Source organism: Eumetopias jubatus, unplaced genomic scaffold (genome assembly GCF_037043125.1).
Source record: "Eumetopias jubatus isolate StellerSeaLion01/CBP00866 unplaced genomic scaffold, mEumJub1_p1.0 scaffold_14, whole genome shotgun sequence".
In the NCBI taxonomy this organism is placed as follows: domain Eukaryota; kingdom Metazoa; phylum Chordata; class Mammalia; order Carnivora; family Otariidae; genus Eumetopias; species Eumetopias jubatus.
Genome location: NW_028274820.1, coordinates 103,748,421 through 103,764,075, shown reverse-complemented (window position 1 = coordinate 103,764,075; position 15,655 = coordinate 103,748,421). Strand labels below are relative to the sequence as shown.

Here is a 15,655-nt window from a genome sequence, read left to right as displayed (position 1 = left end):
TCTTTTTCCCCCCTCTCAATAAAAGAACAATGATTAGTAATGAAGAATCTATTTGTAGGAATGGAGATCATATTTATAGGAAAGAGTTTGTTCTCATTATATTGGGGGCATTTATAAAAATGAGAATTTAAAGTTAGAATAGCATGCTAAAAAAGTGAGTCTATGCATTTCTAATGCTGAACATAAAAAATACTGGTTATTTTTATATGGCTTGATATTTAAATGTACTTATTGAAATATGTTAATACTTTTTTTCTTTCAATGATTCCAGGTATAAAAAAGTTTAGTACCCTGGTCATTGTGCTGATTTTCTCTTAATAGGAATCATGATAAATATCCAGCATACAGAAGTGCAGTGAGTTATGATCTATATTCAATAGTGATTTAATCCAGAATTATGATCAGGTTAAATACTATGATATCAGGAGAAGATTAAAGTTTTAGTGCCAGTCATCTGATTTCCCATATTTAATGTTTAGACACAGTAGTAGTCATTGTTTACTTAATGATCTCAATTAGTAGCTGAAGTTTGAAGGCTTTGAAAGTCTGAAATCGCCCATGTGTTGTATGCTTTATTATTCAGTGTTCATTTCTATACTGCTGTTTTTACTGTTACATTGTTGTCTTTATTCCCCACTCCACTAGTAGCTATTTTGTTTTTGCATTTTACTTCTGACTTGTGACGTAAAGTCTTACTAGAGAGTACTTGCAACATCATGCCACAGACCAGCTGTCGAGATTTGTTGAGGGGCCTGTAAGAAAGCTCCAGCTGACACATCTGCTCCCACTACCTCCCTCTTCACACTTTGTAGTGGGTTTTCATTTCCTCTGGGAAATAACCTTTCTTTACATAACATTAACTGCCAGCTCCATCGTGCTAGTCCTCACAATAAAGCAAATTAAAATTTCTGATCCAGTTATGTTTCATAAGCATTTAACTGAGGCTGAAGGGAATATTTATTTTATGATAAAATATAGTTCCTGATTAGAATATTAGAGTGTCATTAAAAAAATTATAGAATGGCAAAATAAACTTGTAACTGTAATTTTTAACACTTCCTTATGGATTTGGATACTTTCTTTTTAGTTGCTTACATGATAAAATATAGCAACCCAGTTTTATATTACACTATGAATAATAACAGTTGTATTCTACAAGTTGTTTTATGACAGTTTATGCCTAATAAATTAAAATTGATTTGGCAATACATTATACTAAGTTGTTATAAACAAAATAATTATTTACTTGTTACCACTTTCACATCTGTTTTGTTTTATTTTATTTTTCCAGAGAACGATCTCCTCTGCAGAATATAGTATCTTGTGTAAGTGTAAGCACGCAGACCGCTTCAGATGATCAGGCTGGTAAATTATGGGATGAACTCAGTCTGGTTGGCCTTCCAGATGCTATTGATATCCAAGCCTTATTTGATCCTACAGGTAGGAGCTGGTCTTCAGTGGATAACTATCTCTTGATTCTGTAGACATTTTTTATTTATTTATTTTTATTTTATTATGTTATGTTAATCACCATACATTACATCATTAGTTTTTGATGATTCTGTAGACATTTTAATTTTAGTGAGTTATCAACTTAATAGTAAATACCTTTCATCTAGAAATAATTATCACATTGTAAAAAATGTCATTGTTTAAGTATGCTTGCTTAGGTAAAATAAATTGTCTGACAATTATGTATATGTAATTTATTTAGCATCTGCACAGGGCCAACACTGAGCTGGATGCTTTTATAAATCTTTGTGTTTATTCTTATGTAGATAGTAGGGCCATGGAGGTCTGATAATTGAGGAAAGAAAATTTTAAAAGGAACTGTGAGAAGTTGGGGAACTTGGATGTCTGAGTCTATTTGATGCAGGGTGAAAGACAGTAGCTCTTAGCCATGTGGCTATCTTATTATAAGATAACACATAATCATGATATGGTGCTTTTGGGATTTTGAGTTAATTTCAGTTAAACTACATATTGATTGATAGTGGTTCAAGTGTTGTGTGGTAGAGAATTGAAAGACTGACAGGTTTTTAGTGATTGATGTGGGCTCTTGGTGTGGGATGAAGTGACTGGAGGTGTAAATGTAGCTTATTTGCCATTCATCCTCTTTGTCATAAAGTATTATATAATGTCCTTTGTTTTTTTATGTAAAGATACCAAATAAAATATAGTAATATTTAAATAGAATGACTAAGAACTCATTTTTTGTTGAAAAAAATCACTCCTTCAGTGATTGTCAAACTTGTGTGCATCAGAATCACCTAGAGGGCTTGTTAAAACAGATTTCTGGGAACCACTACAAGTTTTTGATTCAGTGAGTCTTGGTTGTGGTAGGATATTTTGCATTTCTTTTTTTTTTAATTTTTTTAAAGATTTATTTATTTGAGAGAGAGAGAGCATGAGTGTGTGCGAGAGCACGGGGGGAGGGGCAGAGGGAGACGGGGAGAGAGAATCCTCAAGCAGACTCCCTGCTGAGCACAGAGCGTGATGTGGGGCTTGATCCTGGGGCCCTGAGATCATGACCTGAGCCCAAATCAAGAGTTAGATGCTTAACCGACTGAGCCACCCAGGCACTCTGACATTTTGCATTTCTAACAAGTTCCCAGATGATACATTTGGGAAGGGCTGACTGCTTTAGTATGATCGCAAATACAGGGTGCCATTGTGTGTCTACATGTCAGAGTTAGTTTGGGGGCTTTACATCTTATTAGCGTTAATATGCTTCCTGTTTATTCATTTGCTTCTTTTCACTTCAACTGTTTTAGGCACTTGTTGGGCTCATCACCGTTGTGTGGAGTGGTCACTGGGAGTGTGCCAGATGGAGGAGCCATCATCAGTGAACGTGGACAAAGCTGTTGTCTCAGGGAGCACAGAAGTAAGTAGAAGTAACAAATATTTAATTAAGCCACAGTTTTGTAACATTTACTCTAGTCAACATAAAGGTTCACTTGCAAGAATTGTTTATTAAATGGTTACTATAATGTAAAAACCCGTAAAATAGGAATTTTTAATTTTGTATCCAGGAGTAGTTTGTGCGTACCAGTAGAATGTGTATATCAAGCTGTGCAATAAATGTAAATCTTAAAAACAAATATTTTACATTTAAATCAGAAACATTTTATCAAAAACTAATGATATAATGTATGGTGATTAACATAACAATAAAAAATTTAAAGGGGAAAAAAAAATAAAAATAATAACCCCCCCCCAAAAAAAGAAGTTAAAAACTTTAGAAATGAGAATTTCCAACTGTATTTATATTTGTGCGGTTACTCTTTAAGACAAAATGGTTCAATTAAGATTTAACATTAAGAGACAGCATTTGACAGGCCTTTAGTCCACAGTGTGCATCAGCTCTGTCAGATATTTTAAAAATCGATCCAGATATTTCTTTACAGTCAAGTTGGCGGTTCAGTTCATCTTTTTGGCACCATCCCAAAGTAATACCATGTACACAGTCTACTGTCTTTTAAAGTTTTCACTGAGATTTTCATGTGATTTTGAAACGAGCACAAAAATATATGCAACATTTACCTTCCATCTATAAAGGAAACAAACCCTATGAAGTGAAATTGCTAGCTGCCTACAAATTCCCTTTGATTTTTGACAGTTATATTTGGGAGAAGTGAAACAGCCCTTCCAAAGGAATGTTAAAAATGGAATTTTGGCCGTAGAAATTATGTGGGCTTTAGCAGATGGAGTATAGGTAAAACTTTGCAAAGTGTAGTCAAGATAGGGACTTAGATTCAAGTAATTATTCAATTAGTATAATATTCGCTTTACTCAGATTATTAAAATGACCTAAATGTCATGGATGAGTAACTCCCACCTCAAGCTTAGTCAAATTAGAGTTCTTGTTTTGGAAATGTGGCATTACATTGAAATGCTTATGTCATCAAATTGTGAACAGTATAGTGCATGATAATAAATTCTGCAGTCTGGACATACTTCGATGGCCAGATCAAGACTGTGATAGATCAGTGAGCACTCTTTTTGTCACAGACTACTTCAGAAGTAGTGTTAGATTATTTTGTGGAAGTGAAAAATATTCTAGGAAAGGCAATGAACAAAGGCTAAAATGAACTTTGTGGTGTTCGATTGGAATCAGGGAATCAATGTAAACTGGTTTTTAATATTTATACAAATACAGAGATATAAATTTGTGTATACATATGGGTTAGTATGTACACATACATTTCCTAGCTCTCCTCACTAAGACGGTTGTTAAAACTTGCCTCCCCCTGCCCTTTTTGGATAGAAGATACCATCCTTGTGTTTTAAATACTTACTGATAAATATTTAGATGGGATTTAGAGATGAAGTCTGTGCCCTCCTGCTGGCAGAGGAATCAAGGGCCATGGGAGACCTGCACTCCATCTCTTTATGGAGGCATTGTTATGGAGTGGGCAGGAGTGGTGGAATGCAGATGGAGGAGCCCTTAGATGGAGCGGTGGGGCCCCAGGGGGACTGTTGGCACATCGTCAAACCGTCACATCTTCACTCAGTTAAGTCAGTCCAGACTTAGGGTAGCATCAGTCTTCTGTTGCCATTTCTACAGTTTTTTGTTTGTTTTGTCTTTTGGTTTTCTCCATTATCAAATAGGCACAGGACTTAGCTAGAACTTCTCTCATTTGCTTGTCCCTAAGAAGAGTTTGTCTCACTGACAGAAATTCAAACCCGTAACAACACATTTGTTAATAAGTCTGTGGGGAAATAGGCACTCTTTTTTATTCCCTGCTGATAGGATGCAAATTGGTATAAATCTTCTGGAGAACAATTTGGTGATACCTAAAAACTATGAATTTTGACCTTTCTAAGATTCTGTCCTGAAAATATGCCTCCAATAATGCAAAATACTTGTGCTATTAAAAGTTAATAATTGCAGCATTGTTTAACTTGCAAAATACTGGAAACAACCTAAGTGGCCACGCATAATAAAATGATTGACTAAGCTATGGTATGGTTTATACAGTGGAATATTGTGTGTGTAAAAATACAGTGAGGAATATCTCTATGAAATGATGTGAAGTTGGTTCCAACATGTATTTTTAAGTGAAAAAAAAAGTACAAAAGACCATTTATGAGATGTGCATCCTTTTATGTAAGAAAGGATGAAATATAAGAAAATATATGTGCATATGGTCAGTTTGGAAAATAAATACAGGAAGGCTAAACAGGAAACTGAAGAGATTGGTTACCTATGGCAGGTGAATAGGAAAGAGGTGGAAAGGAAATGGGAAAGGGTCTGATGTAGCATGGGTGAGGTGTGACAGACACTCTCAGAGATCTCTCTTTGTATAGCTTCTCTGACTCTTAGAACCATAGGAGTGTTTCACATACCCCCTAAATAAGCAATTACAACTATCTAGGATATGGGGGAATCCAAAAAGGAATATCAAAATTCACAGTAAAAGGAATAGGGAAGAAAAGAACTAACCTGAGTAACTGGCAGACAGTATCTTGACTGGTTAGCTGGAAAGCTCAAGACAAAAAGCACGGCATGTATGTGCTGGAGGAAATGTGTTTCTCACAAGGGTATGGGTTTGCAATTCTGAAACTACTTTATGTGTATATTGTAAGCGAACAAATTAGTTAAACATATGGTTGATAATGAGAACTAGGTTTTTCAGTGTTGGAGAAAGGAGCTACAAATAAGGAAAAGCTAAGATGAATTTTGTGTTGAAATGGAATCAGAAGTATCAGTATAAACTCATGGTTCTTAATATTTATGTAGACAGTTATAGAAATACAGATGTGTAGATGTGTGTATACACATGAGGCAGTATGCTTACATATAATTCCTAGTTCTGTCCCCTGTGAAGGCCTAGACATAGTGACCCTCAGCAGCTGTGAACACACCTGGTGCCCAGATCTTGGTTCCTAACCACTATTCGCCAATAAAAGGAACCGGGTTCCTTGAGAAGTAGTTCATGGTACGGGGAAAATACAACCTGAGGTGCCAGAAAGTAAGGAAGTGCTCAAAAAGATGAAGACTTGTTGAAGACACAGGAGCCAACCTGAAGGAGCTCCTAAGAGCTAGACCAATTTGAGCCACAACAAAAAATACAGGATTGGGTTTTCATTCACAGAATAAAATAAGTACACATGAGTCCATACTGATATGAATGAATGGATGAATGAATAAATGAATGAATAGCGCAAGTCAGTCATACCACTCTTTTACCTACCACACTTCAGTACTGGACTTCCTGTTTCATTCAGAGAAAGAGGAAAAAAACAAAACAAAAAACCAGTGCTCACTACCTGACAGGACTCTTCGTGATCTTCACCACCCCCATAAGTACTTCTAAGATGTCACTCACTCACTATGACTCTGCCCCTCATTTGCTTCCCTCAACCGTACCAGCCCCCTTCCTCTTCCTCAAATGCACCGGACATCTCTTCCCTCAGGGCCTTGGCACGTCCGGTTCCCTCTCTGTTGAATATTCTTCTTGGATATGTGATGGCTTGCTTCCTCATGTCCTTTAGGAATTTATTCAAGAGTTGCCTTGTCAGCGAGGGCTTTGCTCAGCTCCCTATTGAAAGTTTCAAGGGTCTTAGCCTCAAATAACATCCCTGTTCTATGGTTTTTTCCTTTGTACTTGTTGCCATCTAACATAGTATATAATTACTTAATGATCTTGTTAATCTTTCCTTACTAGAGTGATATTGCCAAGGATCTTTTTCTGTTTTGGTTATTCCTCAATAGATTATTTGTAGCCTAAATGAATAGCACTAGAGATCATTCATGGAATCACTCATAGTTACAGGAAAGATCCAAAGTGCCAGAGTGTTAACGGAGGTCACTAATGTAGTTAATTTTATAAAAATGTATGAATACATAATTGTCAAAAAAACCTCTAAAATAGAGTAGAGCTTTACAATTCTACCTAAGTGATGTGGGGTGGAGAGCAATGACAAAATCTTTGCTATCTCAAAATGTTCTCTATGGGTCAAACTATGTAGAAGTGCTATTGAACTTGGAATACATTTTTATTTTACCAAAAGACAGATGTTCTAAATTTGTTGACCTTTATTTTGATGACATGTGGATGAATGTATTATGATACCTACCTCAAAGAAAATAAACATTTCATCTGCCTCTTCAAGATAAAGGTGACATTTCAGCAATGAGAATGTAATGACTTCAAAGAAATGTGCTGGGGGTTGAGCATTTTGAAAATGGATGTTTGGAACTATTTCTGTTTGATATTTTATTGCTAGGATAGCAATAAAATTGTTTTACAAACAATGAAAGTTTGTAAAAAACAAAAATTCTCACATTTGTCAAAAAATTTTGGACACAGAATTTTCTGTTCTGTTTAAAATATTCTGAAGTGGGTGCCTGGGTGGCTCGGTTGGGCGACTGTCTTTGGCTCAGGTCATGATCCTGGAGTCCCAGGATCTAGTCCCACATCAGGCTCCCCTGCTCACTGGGGAGTCGGCTTCTCCCTTTCACCCTCCCCCCTCTCATGTGCTTTTTCTCATTCTCTCTCTCTCAAATAAGTAAATAAAAAATCTTCTAAAAAAATATTCTGAAGAGTTTAGTATGTTTCAAACCCATTTGTTGAAAATAAAAGGAATACTTCTTCATTATGGAAGGTGAAAATTTAACTACATTTTGATAATTTTGGTTGGGATTGAAAAACAGTTTTAGAAATGATGCACTAATACTGTTTAGATCTTATTTTTGTTAGAATCATTTGTTTTTAACTCATGACAGATAGTGAAATAAACTCGTTAGAATCAGGCCTTTCAACCTAAGAAGACAGAGGAGAACAAGATGCAAAGGTCAGATGGAGGGGTTGTAGTGCTCTGTAAACTTTTTGATTGTCAGTATCTTTTAATAAGAAGTATTTGAGCCTGCATCATTATTATACATTCTCACTGGAATATGTATCTCTCCTTTATGACACTTTACCAACATTTGTAAGTTTACACTGTTGGTGTGAGTCTTTTATTAATTTCAGCCCCCCCTCAGGGCTGTATGCACCATGAGCACATGGATAATACCTGTTTCGGTTTATCATTTTATCTCCAGTGCTTAGCAGAGTACCTGGAACACAAGCGAGTTATTGATCGGATAAATGTATGCATGAATGAAATCTGCCAAGGAAGGGCAGTTAGCTGAACGGAATGGGAAGTGTTTATCTAGTGGCTGCCTCTGAAGCCCCAGCCGCGTGCAGGCCAGCTTCCCATGGCAAAGACCTAGCCAGTCTTGCTGAGGTTGAGAGATTCTGGTTTAATTAATATTATTATTCCTATTTAAAAATTAACATTTAATATAATTCTCTCAGTTTTTGTTTTTATTTATTTCCTTTCTGAATTATTCAAGAAGGTGGGGTGACACAGGGGACTGAGCTGAGCCCTGAGTCCCTTATGATTTCCTCAGTTTTGTTTTTTTAAGATTTTATTTATTTATTTGACAGAGGCACAGTGAGAGGGGGAAAACAAGCAGGGGGAGTGGGAGAGGGAGAAGCAGGCTTCCCACAGAGCAGGGAGCCCGACGCGGGGCTCGATCCCAGGACCCTGGGACCATGACCTGAGCCGAAGGCAGACGCTTAACGACTGAGCCACCCAGGTGCCCCTGATTTCCTCAGTTTTTAAATGGCATTCTATATTAAATTGTTTAGTTTTTCTGTAATTTCCTTCAGATTGTTTTCAGTTTTTCCAGGGGGACCTTTATCTTTTGCTAGATTGAAGAATATGCTATACTGTGAACCTATGTTTCAGGAAAGGTAATGGTGTTTTTCTTTTAAATTCCTCTTTGGAGCCCTGGAGGTGCTACCAACATCTTGGAGATCTGGATAATTTGGATACTATCGATGGAATAGTTTGATTCTGAATGCTACAGATGTTTGATCATTTATTTACCTGAAGCCCCCATTTCCTGCACTCTGCTCATTGCCCTCCAAAAGATATTACCAGTAAACTTCCAACACATACTTCTGTTCTTTTGACTAGTTCTGAATTAAATGTTCAGTGTAGTACTCTATAAGTAAAACATTAAAAATTAATAATATTATCTCCCTACTTAGAATTGATAATTTCTTATGTTTTCTCCCTCACCTCCTGCCACAACTCCATATTGAAATTCCATTGTATTATACTGATTTTTGGCCAGGTGTCTTGTATAAAACCAACTTAGTTCTGTGAGAAGAGTCGTAAGTTTTTTGTATTTTTGGTTCTTTTTATAGATTGCAAAAAGAACAAAAATAGCTTCTCTGTCATGAGGTCGGTGGCAGTACACATTGAGAATATAGATAAGCAATGTAATGTAATTTTGGTAAAAAAAAAAATTTTTTTTTAAACAATATATGGTGGAAGTCTCTCCACACCCATCCTCTAAGCAACTGGGAGTAGGTTTATATAAGATTATTTAAATATTGGACTGCATCTTTATGTAAGGTGATTTGCAGGCACCTATTTTATCAATAATGATGTCCAATACTGTTATTTTTTATATAATCCTAGTAATGTAAGTGTAAAGAATGCATCAAGTTATATATTCATTTTGCCCTATAGTTTTTTAAGAGGAAGGGCAAACATTCACAGATCTGAATTCTGTTTGCTGGGGGTCCATGAGAATGTCTTCACATTGGAGAATCACTAGAAAAACTAATGTCATGCACCATAAAGTTGTAATTGTGGCTAAGATTTACTGCCGTGATATGGTGAGGATATATAATGGAAGGATCTCAGTGGAAAAAAAATATTGACAGCGTCTGGAGGAATTCACGTACAGCCTTCCTTAGGTGCTTACCCTCCTATGAGGGGTTACACAGAGCACCTTCTTGTCTTTGCAATGAAAATGTAGCAATGTGTGTGTGGTACTCCTGCCCTGAATGGTGGCTAGTCACATAGGCAGCCTTTGCCTAGCACATACCAGAAGGGAAGTCACATTGTTTGCCCAGATAGTATAGGCACAGGCAACTGCTCTTTACACTGAGGGAGTCATAGCAACCCTCCCAAAATTCAGGTTCCCAGGGACCAGCTGTGCAGACAGGCCTTTCTAAGGAGAGCGGTCTCAAGACGGCTGTGTTAACCCTTTTTAGCACAGAACTGAAATTGTGTATCAACTGTAACATTTCTGTTCTCCAGACTGTAGAAGGTACACATCATTGAATATTCCCCATCATAGGGAGGCTGTGTTAGGTGCTCTAGTGGTTATATGGAGCTTTGTAACTTTGATCAGGGAAAGATCCTGATAAAGATACTTTTGACTCTAACAGAGAAATCCTGTGTTTAATTCTGAAATCTCCTTTGTCTTATATTAATGGATCCACTGCAGCTTTCTTTTGACTAGTTTAAGCATGGTACATCTTAGTCCATCCTTTTACTTTAACTCTTTGTGTCTTTATATTTAATGTATGTTTTTTGTAGGCAGTGGTTTTGCTTTTTAAAAGCTAACCTGACAATCTCTGCTTTTATAATGGGAGTGTTTAGGACATGTGTATTTAATGTGATTAAATCTTCCTTTTTTTTAATCCTATTTGTTTGTTCTTTGTTTCCTTTTCTTGCATTCTTTTGGATTGGATATTTTTTATGATTCCATTTTATCTCCTTTTTGGATTATTACCTATAACTGCTTTGTTATTTTATTGGTTGCTTTAGGGTTTATAGTATACATCTTTTATTACCACATTCAATCTTTCAGTGATATTATAATTTCATATATAATAAAAATGTGCTTTTGTTTCCTTCCATTTTTCCTCTCCTGGAATTTGTGCTATTGCTCTCATGCATTTGAGTTTTACATGTGTTATAAATGCCATAAAGTATTGTTATTTTTTTAAAGATTTGTTTATTTGAGAGAGAGAGCAAGCACATGCGGGTGGAGAGGCAGAGGGAGAGGAAGAGACAGTCTTAAGCAGACTCTGTACTGAGCCTGGAGCCCGACACAGGGCTTGATCTCATGACCCTGAGATCACAACTTGAGCTGAAACCAAGAGTCGGATGCCCAACTGACTGCACCACCCAGGCACCCCAACATAATGTTATTTTGATTAAGCTGTCAGATATCTCCTAAAGAGACTTAAAAAAAAAATAGTTACCCCTGTTATTACCAGTTCTCATGTTCTTCATTGCTTTGTGTAGATACAGATTTTCACCTTCTGTCATTTTCTTAGTGTCTGAAGATGTCCTTTAACATTTCTTGCAGTACAGGTCTGCAGGTGATGGATTCCTTTAGTAGTTATACTTCCAAAGTGCTTTTATCTTCCCTTCGTATTTGAAACATATTTTTGGCAGGTACAGAATTCTAGTTGACTCCCCCATCATTACTTTAAAGATGTCGTGCCACAGTCTTCTGGCTTGCACTGTTTCTCATGAACTGTCTGGTATCATCTTTTTTTTTTTTTTTTTTTAAAGATTTTATTTATTTATTTGACAGAGAGAGACACAGTGAGAGAGGGAACACAAGCAGGGGGAGTGGAGAGGGAGAAGGCTTCCCGCAGAGCAGGGAGCCCGATGTGGGGCTCGATCCCAGGACCCTGGGATCATGACCTGAGCCGAAGGCAGACGCTGAACGACTGAGCCACCCAGGCGCCCCTGTCTGGTATCATCCTTATCTTTGTTCCTCTGTACATGTCTTTTTTTTTTTTTTTTTAAGATTTTATTTATTAGAGAGAGAGACACAGCGAGAGAGGGAACACCAGTAGGGGGAGTGGGAGAGGGAGAAGCAGGCTTCCCGCTGAACAGGGAGCCCTATGTGGAACTCGATCCCAGGACCCTGAGATCATGACCTGAGTGGAAGGCAGATGCTTAATGACTGAGCCACCCAGGTGCCCCGTACATGTCTTTTTATCTGTGTACTCTTATTACTGTGTCACCAGTTTTGGACAGTTTGATTATGTTATGCCTTGGTGTGATTTTATTCATGTTTTTTTGTGGTTGGGATTTGTTGAATTTCTTGAATCTGTGAGTTTATAGTTCTCATTATGGTTAGAAAGTTTTTGCCAATTATTTCTTCAAATATTTCTTCTGTTCCCCCATCTTTCCTCTCTTTTGGGGACTCCAGTTACCTTAAAATTAGGCCATTTGAAGTTTTCCCATTGCTTACTAATGCCCTTTTTTTTCCATTTTTTAATATAAATTTTTCCTCTTTATGTTTCATTTTAGTTTCTGTTTTTTTTTCTTCAATTCACTAATCTTTTCTTTGTAATTTCTAATCTGTTAATCATATCCAATGTAATTTTCATATCAGATGTTATTTTTATCTTATGAAGTTTGATTTGAGTCTTTTTATATCTTCCATATCTCTATTTAGCTTTTTGAACACATTGAGTACACTTATAGAACTATTTTAAAAATGTCTTATCTCGTAACTGGTAATTTTTATTTGGATACCAGGCTTTGTGAATTCTACCTTGTTGGATGCTGGGTTTTTTATAGTAAGAAATCAGGACTTAGGGTCATGGCTAAGTTCAGTGGCATTGTGATGTCAAGTTGCCAGGTTCTTACTATCTCTACATTGTGCACCCACAGTGTATTGGATTCTTCCGTGGTCCAGTTCCTCTCATAGTCCAAAGAGAGTGGGCAGGAACTTTAAGTATCATAGCTTCATAATAACACTCAGAGATGGAGGGCCACATCTTTTCTTAATTATAATTATTATTTTAATTAAGGAAAAACCCTTTTCAAATGGTTTCTTCTACCCTAGCAGATTTCTTCTAACGTTTGTTAGTTAGAATTACCTCCCATGTTTACATCTTAAACCAGTAATCAGTAAGTGTTGGGGCAACCACCATTTGATTAAACTGTGATTGTCCTTTGGGACCATGGATGGTGCCTGCTTCCTCTGAAGCACACTGTTAATTAACTACAAAACATTCATTCCACCTTCTTCCTTCCTGAGGATCTCAGTTTTGTTCACATATCCACTCTTAACCCTCCTAGCCTTTTGTAGTTAAATTGGAGAGGTTTACTTGAAGACAAAAATGTTCAGTATTACTGTTGTAATTTAAGGTCAGTGAATGTAAATTTCTGAATTTAGGTATTATGTGTGAAATGTAAAGACCAAATGTAGTTGGGGTAGAATGAGTTATATTTGATGCAAGAGGAGTTACAAATGTCTCTAGTTTCAAGCCTGAGCATGTGGGAGAATCAGGAGTTTTGTTTTCACTAGGCTGAGCCTTAAACTCCATGAAACATCTTTGGGACTAAGTGTCAGGGTTGGAATCATAGATAGTTTTCCTAACTAGTAGTGACAGCAAAGCACACTGCTAAACAAGAGTAGAAAAGAAGGTGAAAGATTGGACCCTCTGGTCAATGTTCAGAGGAAGAAGTCCCGTGAAAAGATGGATGTGACATAGAATAAAAGTTATAGGAAGTTTACCAGGAATTACTGAGTCTGGATTAATATATTTAAGCACATGTGGCCAGTGATTTTGAGTGTGTTTTTGTATTAGAATGTTTTCTAAAAATATTTTCTAAATAAAACATTATTATTATATTTAATAGGTAAGAGTCAGGAATGTCTTGTGACATCTTTACCAAGTCGTGCTATCTATTTCTACCCAGTTTCTTCATTTTGCTTAGTAAGAAATTACATTATCTTTTCAGTCTAAAATGCAAAGCTATATCATCAAAGATCTATTATGGATGATTTTGTTAGAATACAAAGTATGGATGCAGCAAAAAATTTCTAAGATTTGACCTTGGAATGCTGTTAGGTATACCTATACCTAAAAATTGATATATTTGTTTACTTATATCTTGGCGACTTGATTCTTAAATTTTTTTTTTAGACATTAAATTGGGTAGAGCTGAGAGGAAACTGGAAATTTCTGTTTTAGAAAATTAAGAGTTTGATATACTTGTTGGTAAAAGACAAATTTGGATGGCCCATTCAGTGAAGATGTCCTTGGCCTTATTTTTTTTCTCAGTAAAAGTCATAATTTATTTGTAATTTTTTTTTTTTTTTTAGTTAAGGTTGATTTAAGGAAATTAATTTACCTTTCTGATAAGGTGAGTGGTATTCTTTGATACAATAAAGAGCCCCTTTGATGTGGGGGTGGAAAATGACCTGAACTTATATAAACAAAATATCTTTTGACGACTACATAGGAAACTGGTAAAATTCTTTGGCTCTGTGGAATTTCTCCTGTGTGGCTCTCTACAGTGCCACTTTCCATTTTATACCCCTTTAGAAAGTTTTGATTTTTGAACTTTGATTATTTATTTCAAAAATTAAAATGCTTACATAGTTTCTTTTTTTTCTTAATATTTTATTTATTTATTCATGAGAGAGAAAGAGGCAGAGGGAGAAGCAGGCTCTCCAAGGAGTAGGGAGCCCAGTGCGGGACTCGATCCCAGGACTGCGGGATCACAACTGGAGCTGAAAGCAGATGCTCAACCATCTGAGCCACCCGGTCACCCTGATTACAGTAGTTTCTAATGTGTCCTTAAAAAATATATTTCATAAGTTCATTTCTATAGTTTTCCCCTAACATTTAGGTATTTTTTATTTTTATGTATTGTGTCATATAGGAGTCCAATGTCCTTTTCTCATATATGGAGAGCCAGTTGTTAGTACATTATCTATTGAAACTGCTTTTTTTTTTCTTCGACATATTTGAAAGATAACTTCTGTCACCTAGGACATGTTCTGTGTATGTGTGGATTGTTCCTAAGCTCTCTGTTTTAATTCATTTGCATGCTTATGTACCCTAGTGACAGTATCACACCACCACAGTTACTATAGCTTCGTAATACGTTTCAATATCTGGTAGGGCAAATACTGCTTCCACCTTCACGTATAGCAGAGAAACTTGTATTAGATCAGCTTTCCCAGTGAGAACAACTAGAAGAGTTGGGTAAAATATTTTTTTCAAAGAAATATTTAAAGGCATCACAGGACTGTCAGAGGGATGAGGACTTGAGGCATTGAGAGCCCAGAGGGAAGGATTAAGCCTTGAGGTCAGCCTGCTGTTAACTTTCCTTTTCCCCTTGAGGCATTTATCCAGTTCATAAAAGACCAGCTGAGAGGCTGGAAAACTGAGAAGAGATTCTGGTAGTCTATAGAGTTAGGAAGACAAAAGTAGGATTTAGGTATCATTAATACTGTAGACTTCCATTTGGGATGCCCGAAGGCTACATCAGAGGTTAGCAAATTATGGCCTGTGGATCAAATCCAGCCCACTACCCGATAGTTTTTACTTTTTATTTTTTTTTATTTTTTAAGTAGGCTGCACCCCCAGTGTGGAGCCCAGTCACGACCTTAAGATTGAGACCTGAGCTTTGAACAAGAGTCAGATGCTTGGGACGCCTGGGTGGCTCAGTCGGTTAAGCGTCTGCCTGTGGCTCAGATCGTGATCCCAGTGGGATGGAGCCCGGCGTCGTAAGGCTCAGTGGGGAGCCTGCTTCCCCCTCCCCCCGTGCTTGTGCTCTCTCTTGCTATCTCTCTCTGCCGCTCTCTCTTCCTCTCTCAGATAAATAAAATCTTAAAAAGAAAAAAAGAGATGCTTAACTGACTGAGCCACCCAGGTGTCCCAGTTTAGTTAAAAAAATTCAAAAGAATATCTTTTATAACACATGAAAGTCATCTGAAATTCAAAGTTTTGTGTTTGTAAATAGTTTTATTGGAACAAAAGCCCCGCTCATTAATTTGCATATTACCTATGGCTTCTGTTGTGCTACCTTGACA

At 36.7% G+C, this 15,655-nt stretch overlaps 1 protein-coding gene across 12 annotated transcripts in view; it reads left to right on the top strand.

Annotated features, from left to right (window-relative positions):
- KMT2C (lysine methyltransferase 2C) overlaps positions 1-15,655 on the top strand; it is a 271,413-nt gene that overhangs the window by 109,167 nt on the left and 146,591 nt on the right. For all 12 annotated transcript variants that reach the window (XM_088018229.1, XM_088018219.1, XM_088018221.1 and 9 more), the window contains exons 5-6: positions 1,292-1,440; positions 2,775-2,884. In XM_088018229.1, coding sequence (XP_087874355.1) covers positions 1,292-1,440; positions 2,775-2,884 — 259 coding nt within the window. The remainder of the gene's footprint in view (positions 1-1,291; positions 1,441-2,774; positions 2,885-15,655) is intronic.